Consider the following 21,332-nt stretch of genomic DNA (forward strand, 5'->3'; position numbering starts at 1 on the left):
CTAACGCAACCAATTCGAAGCTCCAATGGAAACTGAAATTCAAGAAGTGATCAACAGCATGGGAAAGAGAGTGGCGGCGGCGGCGGCGCCACTAGACTACAAGTAGATTAGCTAACGGATTCAACAATACAGAATTAGAGAAAAGACAAGCAAATAGCCAAAGCAACACCTTAAAAAACACACCTCAAAACAAAGTTCCATATATAATAAACAAAACCAGAGTGTCCTTTAATAACACAGTGAACGAAAAACCAGTAAATTAGTTCTCCCACGTTCTGATGACATGCCCCCAACTCAGGTTTGCACGGTGCTACTGCTGCTGCTTCCACCGATTCGGTTTGGTTCGCCCGTTCTAGATGCCATAGCAAAAACTTCAGGAGACATTTCCCAGTTTCCACTCTTCCTACCCCAGCTCGAATGCCTGGGATATATTCCAACACGATCACTCTTGTCTACTGTAGTCCTGGTGATCTCTGGGGACATTTCACCATATCCCCCGTCCTTTGTGTTTAGGCCGTCACTATCGCTCAATTGGCAATCATGATGATCTAGAACAGAGCCTACATCTCCCCAAACCGCTTTCCTACCCATCTCAATGTCCTCAGAACCTTTCCCCATGTTTGGGCTAACAAAACCACCACCCACAGATCGAGATGGTAAAGCATGTTCTTGTGGCACTTTTTTCCTAAAATTGTTCTTTGATGGAGGCGTGGGACCACAAAATATCTCTTTAAAGTTCTGCACTAATCCTTTATTGTAGGGATTGGCACGCCGATCATATCGATATCTAAAATTCTCATATGTGGTCTACAACAGCAAAATAAGTACTTTGTTTTAACTCAAGACGACAGGTTAAAAAACGACAAAACACAAAGCCCATCATAAAACTTCAGAGAGCAGTTTACTAAGAGAAATTCTTACCTGATTTGTACTGATCAGATAAAGGTGGAATGCAGTAAGACCACCCACAAACCAAACTGATATAAAAGTGTAGACAATCAAAACAATGGAAGGAGGAGTCTTGATCATCGCTTTCCATATGGATATCCCCTCAGAATCCATTATGTTTTTAATATAAATCGAGCAGAAACTGAAAACATATATACAGAGTAGAGTTGTTGAGAAGACGAACATGAAGAAGAACCGATAGTTTCTCTGCAAATAAAAGTAATCATGATATAAGCAGGCCGCACATGGTTTTGAACAACGCAAACATAGTCAATAACCTAATTTGGTGTTATTGTAGAAGTTGATTTCACCAAGAAACGGTGCAATATGTAAAATGTCTAGGTAGCACAAAACCTTCTTCGACAACCAACACAGAGCAAAGAGTACTACTAATCAATGCGACATGAATTTTCAGCGAGCTAAGAATACCAAAAGGCTATAAAGAAAGAGGCTTCAAAATGGTAAATCTTAATGGAGAAAATGTTCAACCATGCATAAAAAAAACTTGCAGTCAGTATTCTTTTGGCAAGGCAAGTAAGAAGTATAAATGGAGACATTGAAGCTGATATCTTTCTAATCAGTCATCTACGAATTCAAGCAACCTGACTAAACTTACATGGTAAGACGACGGATTTATCTTGTATGGATTTTAAAATAGTAAAATTCAATGACAGATTTATCTTGTATGATTTGTTTTTTTTTTAAAAAAAAAGCTATTTCAATTTTACAGGTATTTTCCTTCAATTATTAAACTACAAGAAAAGGAATATATTAACCATACTCTGGAAGGTATGAAAGGGGGACTGTATCATTATTATGATATAATGTATTAGCCTGCTCGGTCTGGGTCAGAACATGGCAGCAAAGAAATTTTAAGCCAAAAGATCACGCCGATGACTTCTCGATATCACAGGAATTTAACAATTTGTTTCTGTCCATCATTGTAAAAAATGCTGCACACTCCACAATTAAGTCAAATATTTCATATATTTGAACTGAAGAAAGAAATTTTCTAGCGCTTTTTACTCGCTATTAGGGATGTAATCGAGTCGAGCCGAGCCGAACTCTTGAATGTTTGAGCTTGGTTCGTTTATAATCGAACCGAGCTCGAGCTTTATTTTACGAATATATGCATCGTTCACGAGCTTATTCAAGCCTTTATCGAGCCTAAACAAGCTTAATAAATATGAATTATACATTTAAATTTTCATTAAATTAATTAAAAAGTAAATTATATATTTAAAGAAAAACATATTATTCTTATTAAAATTTGTAAATTTATTATATTTAATAGATTTTTCTATATATTTCATAAATAATATGCAAAATCAATAAATCAAATATCAAAACTATTATTTTTTCATCTAAAAGATTACTAATGAACTTACCAACGAACATGTTCACGAGCTAACGAGCCGAATACTGTAAAGCTTGAGTTTGGTTTGTTTATCTTAACGAGCCTCATTAAACGAGCTCAAACGAGCTTTTATCGAATCGAGCTTCGAATAGCTCACTAAACGGTTTGATTTGTTTACATCCCTACTCGCTATGAATTTTTTTCAATTTCTGTCAACATCTTAACTCTTAAGGTCACAAAACACTGGCTGGATGATTTCAGAATATTCTATTCCTCTCCAATAGACAGTTTACGTACTGGTACCACTTTGCATAGGAAAAAAATGTGTCTCGGAGAAAGCGTAACTTACCAGTCCAATGCACTGACCAACCCAAGGACAGTGATGATCAAACCGCTCAACACAATTATTACATATTGAACAGTGAGAGCATCGGGGAGGTCTATAAAGCATGCAGGTGTCACAATACTTTATCTTCACAGTAACACCATTAACTTCAACTTCCTTAATACGAGGCAAACGTAGCTGCGGTGTTTGAGCCCCTTCGACACTCCCATCATAGCCTTCAGGTTCTGGTGGGTGTGCATTTCGAGGAATAATACCTGGATCTCTTCCAGAAGTAAGCAGTAGAAGAATTAAATCCTGCCATATGGACAGAAAGCAGTTGAGAATCTGACTGAATAATTAATCATAAAAATACTGCTTCAAAAGATGATATTTAACCTATTGACTGATCAACAATGCATCGTGCTTAAAAGAACCCTACTGGTCTTCCGTGTGAGATGAGATTATACTTGAGTTCAAATACAACACTGCCTAAGTCCACACACTTAAGGGATGTGCAAGTCTAGAAAAGAATAGATCAAATGTGGCACAAACCGATTATTTTATAAATAAATATTGATCGTGAGTGAGTGTCTTCTCTTCAGCAACAAGGCATCAAAATCGACATATCAGCAATAAAATAATGTGAAGATAATTAATAAATTATTTACAACCTCTTCGTCAAACTTTATACTTAGCTCAGACAATCAATACCTAATCTACATTTCTGTTTTATAGAGCTAAATGTCTAGCTAATCTTACATCAGAATAACTCCATGACAAAATCCTGAAAAGCCCAACTATTAGAATTTACCTTAGAGTCGATACACACAAACAATGAAATATTGCCATGGGATTGCAAATACAAAAATCATCAAATAATGAAAAAGCCTGATGGAAGTCTTTGAAGTGTAAGGAAATTGGTCAACAGCTCCATCCAGAATGGTCATTTACCTTCAAAACCTTTACCTCAAAATGACCATTTATGTCAACACTTACGAAATGTAAAACCATCATCACATCCAAGGTGACTGTTTTGAGAGAGAGAGAGAGAGAGAGAGAGAGAGAGAGAGAGAGAGAGAGCATACATAAAATGTGAAGGTGATGGCAATAACCACTATTGATACTCCCCAATGATCGGAAAAACCATTCATTAGCTTTCTAGCAACAAAGATACAGAATACAGTGACAGGAGCCACAATCAGGAATATTGTGAGGGCCAATGATCTTACATCTGGTCCAAAAATAAACCTTCCTTGAAGACAAAATTTCTGCAACAAGAAAAGAAAGCTAACAGTCATACATAACAGAATATCCAGAAAGAGACCCCAAAATTACAAGGTCCTACACAATCTGCATAGCATTACCGAATGACTTCCAGCTGGGCGACACCAAATCAAAGTTCAGACATATAACTTCTCATTCCTACGAAGTAGTACAGTAAAGTAGAAAAAACATTGCTCGCTAGCAGCATATTTCCATGAACCAGAGATACATGAAATTGAGCCACGTCCCAAGTTCCCAATCCCTAAAACTTAATGCTAATTAAGGAAACAATAATTAATTCTCAAAAGGAATCAGATTAGATTAGCAGTTTCAAATGGACATACTAGCACACGACGTTGAACAATGAGCTAAGCCAGCTGCGCTCGGAGATGCAAACAGTACATTAACTATTTACGCACATGCTCGAGGGCGGACTGAAAACTCATATTTTGACCCACCCCTTCCGCAACTGCAAATGTCAATTTAACGCCATAATTTACACTCCTCTCCTCATCCCATTTTCACATTACACAGGGTATTATAACCGCTTCAGAAAAACCCACGTACATTGAACAAGACAGCAACTTTCTTAGGCATGAAGAACCCGGTGAATGGCAGACAGTAAAGAAACAGGTTACCCCGAATAAAAGTAAGACATATAGATCAAAACAAGCATTCAGGATTTATCAACTATTACACCATTTCCAATAACTCAGAAGATTGAATCGCCATATACAAGCACTACAATCCGATGTTCCACTCGACAGAATTAAAAATAATTTTTAGAAAACACTCACGAAACAAGAAAAAAGAACCCTAATTATACCTAATTACAGCACACACTAACTTCATACTACAAGAAGCTAAGCAAAAAAGCAGGAAAAAAAGACTTACATTGCTGCCTTTCCAAGTCTGAAAAACCCGCTTGTCATTCGACTCATTGGTAGATCCGGCTAACGGATCGGATCTCTTTGGAGGAGGAACCGCATACATCTTCCTCTTTCTTTTCTCCCTGAGCGCCACAAGTTCAAACCTTTACAGCAAATAACTGCAAAAAGAATCACCACCGAGGTAGTTACAACAGCTAAATGGTTCTCAGAAGCTACTAGATTCAGAAGCTACGGCGAGAAAATTGGAGACGAAGTTGGTGTAATATTCCGGCAAGGTAGGAGGGAGCGTTTGGGGGCAAACAGAGCGTGGGCACCGAGTGTTGTCTTTATTTCGTGCAAGGACGCTGAGGGCATGCTTGGTCGGAAAACATTATACGTATTACATTCGAACGTGTTCATTCTCACCCCAATTTACTCCACATATTTATATTTAAAAAATATTTTTCTTATTTAACTTAAGTAATATAAACCTATAATTCGAATTTAATCAAACTGAAAATTTGCGGAGTTACAATATTTAGATGATATCTCACATTTTGATGATGTAAATGACCAGCCACTAATCGATTGCACAAAAAACTAAATTTTGGACAAGTCGTATTTCACGTTAGTTGAGCTAAATCATATGTTATATAGGCAAGCAGATGGTAGCAATGCTCATCAGTTTGATTGACCACCAAGGCATGAGCAGTTATGGTATTTTGGTCAGCATGATCAGCTCTGTTATCCAAATGGAACGATTCAGTATGCGTCACGAAGCTAAGACCGATTTTAGCGGACCTCATTAGTTTGGTTCAGTCTTGCTGACGAACCCAACTAGGCAGCGGACCTCAAAATCAGTTAGGCTCGGGAAAAGTGGTCAACAATACAAAAATGTCTGTTTCAATATAGAAACAATACAGAAACTTTCAAAATGGTCATATTCGTATGTCTAACGTATATATCGTTCTAGGAGCCTAAAAATGCAACATATTGAAGATCAAATACAAGTTTTGAAAGGGGATTCAAAATATAAGCAACCTATATGAAAAAATTAGCTAGAATGAGAGCAAGCTAAAGTGTGAGTATACATTTGATATATACATATACCGTAAATACTCACACCCAATCATTTACATATATACATGAGAATTGAACTTTAAAGTTTAATTGAGTGTGTCTTCACACAAAAACATTAAAGATTGTGTTTGTAGTCTTGACATAAGAGACATTAAATATTTTGCGGATTGTGATGTTGCGGCCTACAATCGAGAGTATGCTAGAAGTTTAAATTAGACAGTAGATAAGTCCTAAGTTGAATATGTTTGTACAAAGACTTGTATAAATCAAAGTCTTCCTGTGGATCAATCCTGAGGGAAATGAATTGTGACGTAGGAGTTGTTAATCTCCGAACATTCATAAACAAATTCGTGTCTATTTTTTTATCGCATTTACTTATTATTGATACTGTTTTTAAAATACATTGTTGAAACATTTTATGTGCATTTCAAATACCAAAATATTGCATACCATGCTGTTTGATAAAATACTTCAACCAAATTTTTTTTACACATTCAACTGGCATATCTTTTAAATATTTTAACAAAATGTTTATTCGATTTTCTAAGAGGATTGTTTTGATTGATTTTCGTATGGTTTGAAAATCAAACTCGGTTTAATTAATCGGTATTCAATATTTGAATAAACGATTTGTTATAGCTCAGCTATCATCCTTCAATCGATCCTATCATTATTTGGCAATTTAAAATAATTTTATTCAATTCATGTTTTATTTTTTCGATACCAATCATTTGAATAGGATAAACCTATAATTCAATTCTTACTCTCATTTTGTCTCAAATTTGATTCCATTATTACCTTATTTCATACCAGTATACCAACCATGACCTGAGATTCGATGTGAGGGCTCACTGCTCCTATCTAATTGACGTGGCTAACTTCCATTGCATGTTTTGTTTCTGTCTTAAATCTTGCTTCTCATCTTAATTACTCCTGGATAATGGGTAGCGAAGAGAACCAACTTAACTTTCCGGTGTGTTGGAATTTTTCAATCCAATTTATCTACATTTTATATGGTGGAATAGTATGGTCCGACACCGATATGCCTAACTCATTATGACATCTCTACTCATTCTAAATGTTTAAATAGAGGTCTTAAACTAGACAAAGTCACACAATACTATATCAAACACTTCATAATTTTCGAGCTACACCAGCTGTCAAGGGAGACGAAACTCTGCGGCATTTTCGAGCAAGAGTGCTGCCAGAATATCTGTCACGCCCCGAGACCGGGTTATGACACCGGCGTTGTTTAACAACCACACGATCGAAAAACAACTAGCCTCGTAGTACTTCATAAACCGAAACCAGTGTATTATCATAAATTTCCCAAAAGTTCACTGTCTTTACAACTCAAAAGAAATAGAAACATGCGGAAGCGTAAATACACGATACTGAAATCATAAGACAGAATAATCGACGGGTCCCGAATTAGACTGCTTCATCACCATCCCCAAAAGTAGTCTTGCTCCTCATCCTCAATTTGATTCTCATTCTTATCTGGGTGGGAAAGTAAGGGGTGAGTATTTTGGAGAAATACTCAGTAAATGGGGGCCGATCGCGCATGACCATTATCGAGGATATACATATGAATAAATTATCAAAATTTCAATATTAAGCATGTTGAATCAAATACTAACACAAATACGAATATAGCACTGAAAATCATCTCATTTTCTATGGTTTTTACTGATCAGTCCCCTATATTTTACTCCTCTAAGGGGCGAGGTCAAAGGAACGGTTATTATAACCCACCGCATCAGGGCCTAAACAAAGTATATCAAAGTTCGGAATTTCCTTTACCATTTCTAAATCGAGTCATTACAGTGCATTTCAAAAAAATTCAAACATGCTTTCACATATTTAACTGATATCGAACAAAGAACAATTCAAGGGATTTCAATACCAAATGGAAATGAATATATCACGCCGACCGAATTTTCAAAGTCATGTTTAATTTATTTTCGAAACATATTATGCCCACTTAAAAAGAAATAAGTGTGCCAAATAAAATAGTATCAAGAACCCACTTACAAAGAAAGATATATAGCAAAAGCCCACTTACAGTATTCTGACTGCTCAAGGAAACGTAAACGTGAACGGTGAGATTGCTGGCAGAGCTTTGTTACTAGAGGGCGAAGGGCTTCGAGAATACGGTGCTGCTAGAGAGGATTTCGAGAATTTGGATGTGCAAGTTTCGAATGAGGAGCCTTCCTTTTTATAGGCACGAATAATCTGCTACAAGGTAAGCTCTGAAGTCGCTCCACGAATGACGCTGCTTTGATGGCTCCACGAATGACGCTGATGGCTTAATCAATGGGTGATTGCACTAACCTCTCCCGGATGAATGTGGCCACTTTTTGGTTCAAGGTGCTCACTCGAGATTTATGCTGAAATGAAGTGATTTTGGCTGTATGAGTTCCTCCTCAATTGGTGCACTTCCATAGTGCATGGTCTTCACAATATCGAGACAAAGTTTGGTTCAAACGCAGTCCAGATTCAGGCCGAAGTACTAGTCATTTTCAAGCTAATTCTTTTACACATGTTCTATTCAATATTAGATAAGCGAGCTTTTGTTTTTAAAATATATGTATAGTTCAATATATGATGGACGTGATATATTCTTTCAATTTGATATATGATTGTTTCATTTGGATATGATCATTAAGTTTGAAAACATGTTTGAATTTGTTTGAATGGAGTGTTATGATTTGCATTTAAAATGATAAAAGGATTTTCGATGTTTGATTTGATTTCATATGACCCTGATGTAATTAATTAGTTTGAATAAACTTTTAGTCATGTAATTAATCAAAATTTTATTTCCATCTAATAAATCAGGCTTCTTTTGTATTCTTAGCCATAAATGTGGTGAGATGGTTGGATATTTCCTTGGACAGCCAAATTTGTTCAATCCTGGGAAACTGAGCAAGAAAGAATAAGACATGGTGCCAGGCTGAATGCATGCCAATCTTGTTTGTTCAAATTCCTTCACAAATTTATGCATCCACACGCCATTTTTTGTCCTTACTCCTATAATAATAGCAACAAATGTCCATTCCATTATCTGTCGGATGAGTTGCAACCTGATCAGCGGTTTAAATCATCCCGCATAACTTGTTCGCCTTTTTTCACCCTCCCTGTATCACCCCACATCTTAGCCTCTGCAACAGCAAGCGCTCGATCCTGTTTTTCGCTCATGCTAGGCCGAGATTGTGGATCTTCTTGGAGACACATTAGTGCCACTATGACACTGCTTCAGATATGCCCTGAGAATCGCCAGATTCGCGAACTCTTGCGCTCCTTCAACATAGGTCATGTCTACAATGATAGGTATCAACTATCACAAATATGTATATCGCAAGAATAATGCATGACTCGTAATTTCCACAAATTTAATTCATTCTTCGTCCTAAATTTTCTATGAGTCAATCTGATAGATTTCATATTATGAAAAAACGGAATCATTTGAGATTTATTCATCGAATCAAACAAATACAAGCTTAAAAGAAGACGAAAATTTAGAATAAAAAGGAAACAATGAAACTGACCGGATGACTTGTCGTCAAGATGTGGCTCGCTTTTCAACTGATCTCCTTGTTTCTTCCAAAACATGAACAATGGCCCGGCCATTTCAACGTGACAAAATAATTCTTTCTTTTTTATTTTTTAAATATTTATATCTATCTCTATATAATTAGCAACCAAAAGTTGAGCACACAAGTTTCTAGAGGTTAGTGTTGGAGATTTAATAAAATAAATTTATAAATCATGTGATTAAATCCATATATCACAACGCATCAGGAATTCATGTCGAATTATCAGAAAATATAAATAACAGTAAACACGTACCAGAATCCATTGACTGATCTAACATCAGAGTTATGGATCTTCCAATGCAAAAGAAAATCGAGCACATTATTCTTGCCTTAGATGAGAGAATGAGAGAGATATAGAATACGTGTGCGGTATATATTCTTGTTATTTTTATGTGCCTTGGAAACATAACCTTATATAACCTTAGCAATCTTCAACCCATCAAAAAAGACCTAATTGGGCTGATTTCTACACATAAGGTGGATCATACCAATTTATTTAATACTTTGGAAACTCATAATTAATTATATCACTTTATTAGATAACTTGTCCATATACAATTAACTAAATTATGTGATCCCACAAAATAATTCCAACAGTTAGCTATATTTTCCGTTTTGAAAGCTAAGTATGTGGATGATGAATAACATTTTAGGTCCTATAACTTGCAGTATCAGTTCTGATTTTATTATCGATCAAATTCATATTCTTAATCTACTAACTTGTATTTTAGTTTCAATTTTATTTATTTTTCATCGAAAGACTGACGTAGCGTCGAAAAATGATAACGTGTTACCAAAACTTATTATATAATGAAAAAACAATATTAGTGGATTAAGAACGTGAGCACTAAGCAGAGACACAACCAGTATGACATACCTTCAATTTTTTGCTACTGAACATTTTGAAAATGACATGAATTTTTTTACTTATAAATTGTTTATTTTATAATAAAAAAACTCCAAACATAATAAATATATTATATTAAAAAAAGGTTTCTTTAGATTTTTTGATAAATAAATGGGAAGGTGTTCGGTCATCCCGTCATCTCACCCGCGACATTAATTAATTATTTTTTTAAACTAAGAATATTACATTATATATATATACTAGAAAAGTGCACGTGCGTTACATATGAGCAATTAAACTGCTAAAAATATATGTCCGAAATTTTGATAATATTTAAATGAATTAAAACATGGATAGTAACATTTATCAATTGAAACAAACCAAACCACAAAAAATAAAAAATCAGGATCATAGATGGTATATGAATTGGAGAAGTTATCTTTATTCACATGACACGCTTTTCAATATGCTTCTTGGTTGTTTTACAACTCAACAACTCTTTGTCGTAGTTTGTTATAATATGCATATAACAATTTTGGTATACTCAGCAAGTATATCGTAAGGAGCGTGTATCGTATTATCGTAAATCTTATGTGATTATCGATAATTCATGAATTTGATGTGTGATTATGTATATGATGCATATCATGACAATGAAATTGAGAAAATGAATATTGAATATGAATTGACGTTGTAAGAGCTCGGGTGGAGAAGCCGGACGCCAATATAGTACAAAAGTCAATATTTGTACAGAACATGTGGCGCCCGGGCGGTAGAAAATGACCGCCCGAGCGCCAGGGTATGTGACATTTGTGTTCGGGCAGAACACTTCGCGCCCGAGCGGTAGTATTTGACCGCCCGAGCGCGATGTAAATGTTAGGCGGACAGAACACTCCGCGCCCGAGCGCGGTACAAGTGAAAGTTGGGGGCAGAATGTCTCGCGCTCGGGCGCGAGAATTCTACCGCCCGAGCGCGAGAGAGATGAGGATAAGAATGCTTTCTTTTCTTCTTTCCTTCGTCATTTTCTTTCAGAGAGTTCGAGGGACTTCGAGATATTTTAATTTCTTCCGTCCAAATGGACTTCAAAACACTATGTAAACGCGAAACAAATTATATATTTGTGATCTTCGTGTCGAGGGCTTCTGACTGAGGTAAATTTCTTCTGGTTCCAGCAGCTCTAAATATCAAAGTGCTGGAATAGCATGTATTTGAAGTTGAAATTCTTATATGTGGTACAATAACCGACAATAAACTCATATTCGAAGTCGGAATTGAATTATATTATGATTTGGATTTGATATGAATTTTTGAAGTTTCAAATGATATTTGAAACTCATATTAATGATTTTGGATTATGTTATTGATTGGAATGAGTGTGTTATTGATGTAGATAAAGTATTATACCGATATCTTCAGGCTACATCAACTGGAAACGAAGAATTGAGGTATGTTGCGACCGGATAACATACGACATGTATCTGTATTATATGATATATGTTGGATTGGTTTGAGTGATTGGAATGAGAATACATGTCTATATGCCTTATTTGTTGAGTTTATGTGGCATACATGACATTGTGATTGGAATATCGATGTATAAAATAAATGTTTTGTTAACACACATCGTTTGATGCATACATCGATACATGACATGCATGTTGAGCTATGATCCTTGGATACCCTGATATGATTTGATTGGATTCTGGGGTTTGTGAACACAATGCTATGGTTGGTATTATATGACCCTTAAAACATAGACATTTGTGGCCCCGACGATTGATATGAGATTTGGGATTTGATGGCGCTTCGTCGACGCTATCATACGAGTATCCCTTATTGAGGCCGGTGTAGCCAGCTCGAGCATTGATTTGATAGCGATTCGTTTGATTCTGACATGTGCTCAGTGGATGAGCATTTGACCTGATACCTCCACGACATACATGCATTGCATACCATATATCATTGTTTAGATACTTGTGGTGTATATGATGGTTGTTCCATACGGAGCTTTGCTCACCCCCAAGGGGGGCTGTTGTTGTCTTTGTGTGTGGACAATGACAGGTACTCCAGGATATCAGGAGACCGGAGAGGGTACTTCTGGAGGGAGTCACAGTTTGAGTTGAGGTTTATATTTTGTTCCCAATATATATGTATATGTATTTATATACCGGGGCATGTCCCGAGGATATGAGTTGGTTGTATATGATTGGTTTTGATTACGTGTGGGCATGTTTATGATGTGAGACTAAATACTATTTTTAGTATTTAAATTGTAGAAGAAATATTTTGGGCTCATTGTAAAGAAATTTTAAACTCGTTTTCCGCTGTAATTAGTTAACCCTAATCAAAGTGCATTGTAATAATGATTAGGAGCTAAGGGACCCCACACAGAGTGGTATCAGAGCATAGCTGGGAATGCTCAATTGAGTCTTGTGTACACTTGAATAGGCACAAATGAGTTGTGCGTATGTGTTTGATCTATTTGTATTACTTGCTCTTACTTGATTTGATTCAAGTAAGTATCTGATGAGATTGATGATATGAGATGATGATGATGTGAAATTGATATGGATTTGTGATATTCATCTTTTGATTGTAGATGGATCCCATAAATGAAACTGCGAGTAGCAATACTGAGAGGATAGTTGGACAATTTGAAGGATTGTCCATGGATGTAGTGATGGCTCGATTCCAGGATTTGAAACCACCGAGGTTCTTTGGCACTGAGAGTGCTGAAAGAGCAGAGGCCTGGTTGAAGGATATTGAGCATTTGTTTAATATTGTTGAATATTCCAAGGCTCGGAGACTGAAACTTGCTCTCTATCAGTTGAAAGACCGAGCTAAATCTTGGTGGTAAGCCGCTGAGATTGGATTGAAAGAGGCCGGGATTGAAGTCACATGGGATGTCTTCAAGGCCCAGTTTTTGGAGCAGTATTCCCCCCCATCCTATTATACTGCTCAGGAGAATGAATTTAATAATCTGCAGCAGTGAACGATGACTGTTGCAGAATATGCTTCGAAATTTTCTGCTCTGTTGAAGTATGCACCTCACGTAGCTGGGAATGCGAAGGCAAAATATAACAGGTTTGTGAATGGATTGCATCATGCTATATATACTTATGTTGTTTCTGGATTGCCTACCAGCTACGCAGAGGCAGTTGAACGAGCCAAGGCAGCCGAGGCTGGACTTAGGCGAGGAGGTCCACAGTATACTCCTCCACCTCCAGTGTCAGCTCAGCAGCCTACTTTGCGGCCGAGAGGTAAGAAGTTTAAGAAGACTGGTTCTGTTTCTTTGTCTTCTTCGAGTTCGAGTGGATCACAGAGAGGGAGTCCTAGTGATTGCTCCTTACTGTAGCCATTGTGGGGGTAAACATACTATCGAGCAGTGTCGAGGTATGTTTGGTACTTGTTATCAGTGTAGGCAGGAAGGCCATTTCTCTCGAGTATGTCCGAACAGGGGTACGACTTCTTCCCAACCCCAGCCAGGATTTAGAGATGACCCTAGTATGATGAGACCTGCTGTTCCTGTTACATCCTTTCAGCAGTCGAGTGTCCCACGATATCGAGGACTGGGTGGTCAGAGTGCCCAAGTTCCTCCTCAAGTTCGAGTGTATGCTATGACCGAGGATCAGGCGAGAGAAGCTCCTGGTTGCGTGATTGCATGTATTTGCACGCTTTGCGATTATCCTGCACTTGTTTTATTTGATACAGGAGCATCTCGATTCATTCATATCTTATGCATTTGTTGCATCTCACGATATTGAGTGTACCCCGTTGTATGATACTTTGTCGATAGCCACGCCAGCAGGGAAGATTATTTGTCTGAGAAAGTTGTGCATAATTGTGTATTGATATATGAGGATAATGTGGTATTTCTGAATTTGATTGTCCTCCCGATGCACGACTTTGATTGTATTGTTGGCATGGATATCTTGATGACGAATCGAGCTACTGTTGATTGTTGTCATGGAGTGGTTCGATTTCGACCGATTGATGGACCCAAGTGGAATTTTTATGGCAAGGGTTCCCAAGCCAAAATTCCATTGGTATCTTCCTTGGAAATGTCTCGACTTTTGACTAGCGGAGATGAGGGTTATCTTATCTACGCTATTGATATCTCTAAGAAGGAGCCTTCCTTATCTGAGATTTCTGTTGCGAAAGAATTCCCGGATATATTTCCCGATGAGATTCCTGAGTTTCCTCCTCATCGAGAAGTTGAGTTTAGTATTGATCTTGTGCCGGGGACTGCGCCTATTTCTAAAGCTCCTTATCGCATGGCACCTTTGGAATTGAAAGAATTGAAAGAACAATTACAGGATCTTCTCGATAAGGGATATATTCGACCGAGTGTATCACCTTGGGGAGCTTCGGTCTTATTTGTTCGAAAGAAAGATGGTACTATGCGAATGTGTATCGATTATAGGCAACTGAATCGGGCTACTGTGAAAAACAAGTACCCACTTCCTCGTATTGATGACTTATTTGATCAGCTTCAGGGTACTTCTGTTTACTCGAAGATTGATCTTCGTTATGGGTATCATCAAGTACGAGTTCGAGACGAAGATGTGCCCAAAACTGCTTTTCGTACGAGGTATGGCCATTATGAATTTTTGGTTATGCTTTCGGTCTCACGAATGCTCCTGCTGTCATTATGGATCTAATGAATCGTGTCTTTCGAGATTATCTTGACCGATTCTTTATTGTATTTATTGATGATATTCTTGTATATTCGAAATCGAAAAAGGAGCATACTGAACATCTGAGACTGGTGCTTCAAACTCTTCGCAATAGCCATTTATATGCTAAATTATCCAAATGCAAATTCTGGATGGACAAAGTGATATTTTTGGGCCACGTCATTTCGAGACATGGCATATCTGTGATCCTGCGAAGGTCGAAGCTGTATTGAATTGGCCAAGACCTACGAATGTTCCTGAGATCTGTAGCTTCATGGGTTTAGCTGGATATTATCGTCGCTTTATTGAAGGATTTTCGAAAATAGCTAAAACTATTACTCAACTGACACAGAAGAATCGGCGATTCATTTGGTCAGATGAATGTGAAGCTAGTTTTCTTGAATTGAAGACGAGATTGACAACAGCACCTGTGCTTACTATTCCCTCAGGTACCGGAGGATTTGTGGTGTGTACAGATGCGTCGGGTAAAGGTTTGGGCTGTGTTCTGATGCAACATGGCAAAGTGGTTGCTTATGCGTCTCGTCAATTGAAATCTCATGAAACACGTTATCATGTTCATAAAAGTTTGTTATATATTCGGACCATAAAAGTCTGAAATATCTCTTTTCTCAATCTGATTTGAATATGAGGCAACGCAGGTGGATGGATCTCCTGAAGGATTTTGATTGTGAGATTCAATATCATCCTGGATCGGTGAATGTTACTGCAGATGCCCTTAGTCGTAAAGTTCATGATTTTGTGTTAGCTTCTGTCAATGTCGCCAAAGTACACGAGGATATATGTACTTCTGGTTGGACTTTTCACTCAAATTGGAATTCTGTCACTGTCTCAGCATTGCAAATTGAGCCGAACTTGATATCGAAAATACGAAAGGCCCAACGAAACGATGCTCAGATCCAAAAGTCGAAAGATCTTGTATCTGCTGGACATCAGTCTGGATTTCAAATTTCTTCTGATGGTTCTTTACGACTTAATGGTCGGCTGGTAGTTCCTGATGATTCTGATTTGAAATCTGCCCTTCTTCGAGAAGCACATTGTAGCAAATACAGTATTCACCCTGGAGGTCGAAAGATGTATTTGACATTGAGACCTCAATTCTGGTGGAAACGTATGAAGAAGGACATTGCTGAGTTTATTTCTAAATATCTTGTCTGCCAGCAAGTGAAAGCCGAGAGAATGAAACCTGGAGGATTACTCCATAGTCTTGAAATCCCGAAATGGAATTGGGAGCATATTGCTATGGATTTTGTGACTCATTTACCTCGTTCGCCCAAGGGCTGTGATGCTATTTGGGTTATTATTGATCGGCTTTCAAAATCTGCACATTTTATTCCGTATGTGCGGACTTATCCTTATAAAAGAATAGCCCGTTTATACATCGAGAATGTAGTGAGACCGCACGGTGTGCCAGTCTCAATTGTATCTGATCGTGATCCCAGGTTTGCTTATAAATTCTGGGGTAGTTTTCAAGAAGCGATGGGTAGGCGTTGGCTATGAGTACTGCTTATCATCCTCAAACTGATGACCAGACTGAGCGTACAATTCAAACATTGGAAGATATGTTGCGTGCGATTGTGATGGATTTCAGAATAGGATGGTGATGAAACTTAAAATTAATAATTTATTATATGTTAAAACCTGTATTTTAAAATTTAAGTTTCATTAAAATTATAAAATTATGTTCTTTTAGTATTGTTTGTTTATATTTAATTGTCTTACTAAATATGTTTTATTTTCAGGTTTTCTACGTGTTGGTAAAATAATGATAACTCAAGCTAGAAAATTCAAATGGAGGTGAGTCTAACATGTTTAGAATCCTTGAGAAATTATCTACAACTTTGCAGAAGACATGATTGCCTAAAAAGTTCATTAAAATGATCAAATTGTGCAAATATCAAAAGGAGGACAAATTTACTTTTACTATGACCAGCATATAGTAAAAAAATCATAACTATTTCAATATTTAACCAAATGAGGTGAACCAAGTGGCCAAATTCATCTACAGACAATTCCCCACATGTTTTCCGTTTTGAGCAGAGTCAAATTCGGTGATTAAAGTCGTGGAACAAAGCATTGAAAGAAGGGACATAGAATTGAACTTGGAGGAGACAAAGAATACTATTGCAACTACATGGCATTAATAAAAATTTTGACCCTTTCTCTCATTTGGCCTATAAATAGAGGCCTTGTGCTAGCTTGAGATTCATTCTATCTCATTGTAAAATATAGTGTGTATCAAAGTTTTAAGTTCCAATATATTTTCTTTCATGTTCTCAACTATGAGTGATATTTTAGTGTTGATCAAAAGTAAGCTTATGGCAAGCTAAATCTATTATGTCAAGGTGAAGAGGATGCATTCTTGGTGAAGTAAGATTGTTTATATTTTGTATATTATTTTTTTATTTCTTTTCATTTAGCTAACTTATTTTTATTGTAGGTATAAAAATGAATTATTTGTTGTTATCAATTTACATCAAATGCTTGATACCATTAAAGTGGTTATCTTGATTTGTTGTTTAATTTTGATACAATAAATATTTCATCACTTATTATTATATATATATAGATATATATATATATATATATTTATATAATAATATCATAATATTTCATTTAGACGATAGCGTGGCTCTGCCGGTTGTTCTAAATGAAATATTATGATTTAATACTAACATCTAACAATCTAACATTTACTTTATCGCAACTAACTTTTATTTTTCGAATCTAAAATTTACTTTATCGCAACTAACTTTTACTTTTCCGCAACTAATATTTACTTTATCGCAACTAACTTATTAAATCAATATATTTTATTTAGGCAATAGCGTGGCTCTGCCGGTTGTTCTAAATGAAATATAATGATTTAATTTAACATTTACTTTATGCAATTATTTATTTATATAGTTATAATTATAATCATAGGTACCATATATAAAATATCGGTTAATTCGGTATTTTCTATAGTGGGAACTATATTATATTATGTGTGTGTTTAATTTTTTTGGAACCATTATTTATGGTGATTTCTTTTGTTTTACTTTTAGTTAAACAATATTACATAAACCAAGAATAAATCCTCAAGCCTTGACAAAATTTATAATTTGTAAACTTCATTCTTGCATTTGGTAATCTATAAATTAATAAATTTAAACTCAAAATAATCTATCTGAGGATCGATCTCGTACTTACGAAATATATTACTTGCAGACAACCTACACTTGGGTGAATTATTATTTAAGTAGTAGCAAGTTTTTGGCGCCGTTGCCGGGGAGGTATAAATTAAGTTTATATTTGTTAATTATGTTTTATTTATAAGTATTGTGTTGTTGTTTTTTTTTTTTGTATGAGTATTTGGAGTCGAAAAAAAGTGGTAGACTTATTCGAGTATCTGACAATAATTTAAACATGGATGATAATTCAAATAATCAAGATAATGATAATAATAATAATAATCAAGAACATGATCAATTAAGAACACTTAGGCACCATATGAACCCTATTAGAACTAGTGCCCCGTCTTGTTTAGTTTTTCCTCCTGATGCATCTAATTTCAACTTCAAACCTCAAATTATTCAACTTTTACCAAATTTTCATGGCTTAGATTCTGAAAATCCATATTTGCATCTAAGAGAATTTGAGGAAGTTTGTAACACTTATAATGATCAAAATTATAGCATGGATATAGTTCGATTAAAGCTTTTCCCTTTTTCTTTAAAAGATAAAGCTAAAACATGGCTACAAAATTTAAGATCAAGTTCAATAAGATCATGGGAAGAAATGCAACAACAATTTCTCAAAAAAAATTTCCCTTCCCGTAGAACAAATTCTTTTAAAAGACAAATTACAACTTTTTCTCAAAAACAAGGAGAACGTTTTATCAATGTTGGGATAGATATAAAGAATTACTTAATACATGCCCACATCATGGTTTTGAAACATGGAGAATAGTTTCTCACTTTTATGAAGGTCTAATACCTAAAGATAGGCAAATGATAGAATTCATGTGTAATGGAACTTTTGAAGATAAAAACCCAAATGAAGCTATGGAATATTTGGATTCATTAGCAGAAAATGCTCAAAATTGGGATAATATAGGCACAATAGAACTACCAACAACTAAAAACAATAATTCAACAAATGTGGGTGGTATTTATAATCTTAAAGATGATATAGATATTCAAGCTAAACTTGCATCTTTAGCAAGAAAAATTGAGTCATTAGAAATGAAAAAGAGTGGTCAATTAAAAAGTATTCAAGAAATTGTTTGTCATATTTGTGATACACATGATCATGCTACAAAAGATTGTCCAACATTACCTTCATTTAAAGAATGTCTCCATGAACAAGCAAATTATGTTAACAATTATAAAAAACCAATACTAGATCCTTTTTCACCATCATATAATCCTGGATGGAAAAATCATCCTAATTTTAGTTGGAGGAATGATAATAATGCACAACCGTCACAACAATATTTTCAAAATAACCAAAATCATCAAGGTTATATTCCTTATGTTACACCTCCAAGAAAAAACTTTGAAGATGTAATTCATGCATTTATCCAAAATCAAGAGTCTATCAATATTCAAAACAGTCAATATATGAGTGATTTGAAAGAAACTCTTGCAAAATTTGCATCTGCACTTAATATTCATGAAAAAGGAAAATTTCCATCTCAACCTCAACCTAATCCTAAAAATCAAAATCAAGAATTAAAAAATGAAAAAAAATGATCAAATAAAATCTGTTATTACCCTTGGAAGTGGTAAAATAGTTAATGATCCATATAGTAATGAAAACAAGGATCATTTAAAATCAAAGAGTAAGGATGATAATCCTGATACTTTTGAGAATGATGATACCTTAAATTTTAAGAATAATATGGTGAATGATAAATCATCTGAAATAGTAAATAAGTCAAATAAACCTCCACCATTTCCTCATGCATTAACAAACCATAAAAAACAAAAAAGTGATTCTGATATCTATGAAGTTTTTAAACAAGTGAAGATAAATATTCCATTATTAGATGCTATTAAACAAGTACCTTCTTATGCAAAATTTTTAAAAGACTTATGTATTGTAAAGAGAAAATTGCATGTGAAGAAAAAAGCATTCTTGGCTGAACAAGTAAGTTCTATTCTTCAAAATAATTCTAGTTTAAAATATAAAGATCCTGATTGTCCAACAATTTCATGTATTATTGGAGAAAATAAAATTAAAAAAGCTTTGTTGGATTTGGGAGCAAGTGTGAATTTACTTCCTTATTCAGTTTATGAAAAACTTAATTTAGGAGAATTAAAACCCACTTTTGTTACTCTCTTACTGGCGGATAGGTCAATCAAAATACCTAGAGGTATTGTAGAAGATGTGTTGGTTCAAGTTGATAAATTCATATATCCTGTAGATTTTATTGTTTTGGATACACAACCAATAGAAGTACATAATGAAATTCCAGTAATATTGGGACGATCATTTCTAGCAACTTCAAATGCTTTAATTAATTGTCGAAATGGAATAATGAAATTGTCTTTTGGAAATATGACTCTAGAACTTAATGTGTTCAATTTATGTAAACAACAAAGTATTAATGAAAATGAATATGATAATGAAATTGAAACAATTGTGGAAGAAAATATACAAGAAGAAAACTTAAATCAACAATCTGAAGTTTTTTCAATAGAAAGTTTTGAGTCTAAAAATAATTTTAAAGAAGATGATAATACAAAACTTGAATTAAAAGTTTTACCATTAGAATTGAAATATGTATTTCTTGGTGAAAATAAAACATTTCCTGTTGTAATTTCTTCCACTCTTTTGCCAAATCAAGAAGAAGATTTGATTAAATTACTTAAAAAATATAAAAATGCAATTGGATGGACTTTGAAAGAAATAAAAGGTATGAATCCTTTAATTTGTACACATAAAATTCACTTGGAAGAAAATGCTAAAACATATCAACAATCACAAAGAAGGTTAAATCCACATATGAAGGAAGTTGTTAAGAATGAAGTATTAAAACTATTAGACGCTGGAATTATCTATCCAATTTCAGATAGTAAATGGGTAAGTCCAACACAAGTAGTACCTAAAAAGTCCGGCATCACTGTTATAAAAAATGAAAAGGAAGAGTTATTACAAGCTAGGATTCCATCTAGTTGGCGTATGTGTATTGATTATAGAAAATTAAATGATGCAACTAGAAAAGATCATTTCCCACTACCATTTTTAGATCAAATTCTAGAAAAAGTAGCAGGAAATTCTTATTACTGTTTTCTTGATGGGTATTCGGGGTATTATCAAATATCTATATCATTAGAAGATCAAGAAAAAACTACTTTTACTTG

At 35.2% G+C, this 21,332-nt stretch overlaps 1 protein-coding gene and 1 long non-coding RNA gene across 2 annotated transcripts; both read right to left on the reverse strand.

Annotated features, from left to right (window-relative positions):
- Positions 1 to 152: 152 nt before the first annotated feature.
- LOC142539496 (putative protein S-acyltransferase 7) lies at positions 153 to 5,169 on the reverse strand. The gene is made up of 5 exons (XM_075645006.1): positions 4,788 to 5,169; positions 3,716 to 3,898; positions 2,655 to 2,945; positions 922 to 1,155; positions 153 to 807 (listed from the first exon to the last, which is right to left on the reverse strand). The coding sequence occupies exons 1-5, from the start codon at positions 4,884 to 4,886 to the stop codon at positions 295 to 297; spliced, it is 1,320 nt and encodes a 439-aa protein (XP_075501121.1). The 5' UTR covers positions 4,887 to 5,169; the 3' UTR covers positions 153 to 294.
- Positions 1,658 to 2,645, reverse strand: LOC142539498 (uncharacterized). Its single transcript, XR_012818927.1, has 2 exons — positions 2,484 to 2,645; positions 1,658 to 1,966 (listed from the first exon to the last, which is right to left on the reverse strand). It is a non-coding gene; the product is annotated as an uncharacterized LOC142539498 (long non-coding RNA).
- Positions 5,170 to 21,332: the final 16,163 nt, after the last annotated feature.

The sequence above is a fragment of the Primulina tabacum genome, chromosome 3 (assembly GCF_025594145.1).
Source record: "Primulina tabacum isolate GXHZ01 chromosome 3, ASM2559414v2, whole genome shotgun sequence".
Classification (NCBI taxonomy): Eukaryota; Viridiplantae; Streptophyta; class Magnoliopsida; order Lamiales; family Gesneriaceae; genus Primulina; species Primulina tabacum.

Bases quoted from the DNA above. Each gene is read 5' to 3' on its own strand.
- LOC142539496 (XM_075645006.1), bottom strand. From the start codon at position 4,886: ATGTATGCGGTTCCTCCTCCAAAGAGATCCGATCCGTTAGCCGGATCT. The intron at 2,946-3,715 runs GTATGCTCTCTC...TCCATATGGCAG, and splicing joins CCATCACCTTCACATTTTAT to GATTTAATTCTTCTACTGCT. The intron at 808-921 runs GTAAGAATTTCT...TTGCTGTTGTAG, and splicing joins ATCTGATCAGTACAAATCAG to ACCACATATGAGAATTTTAG.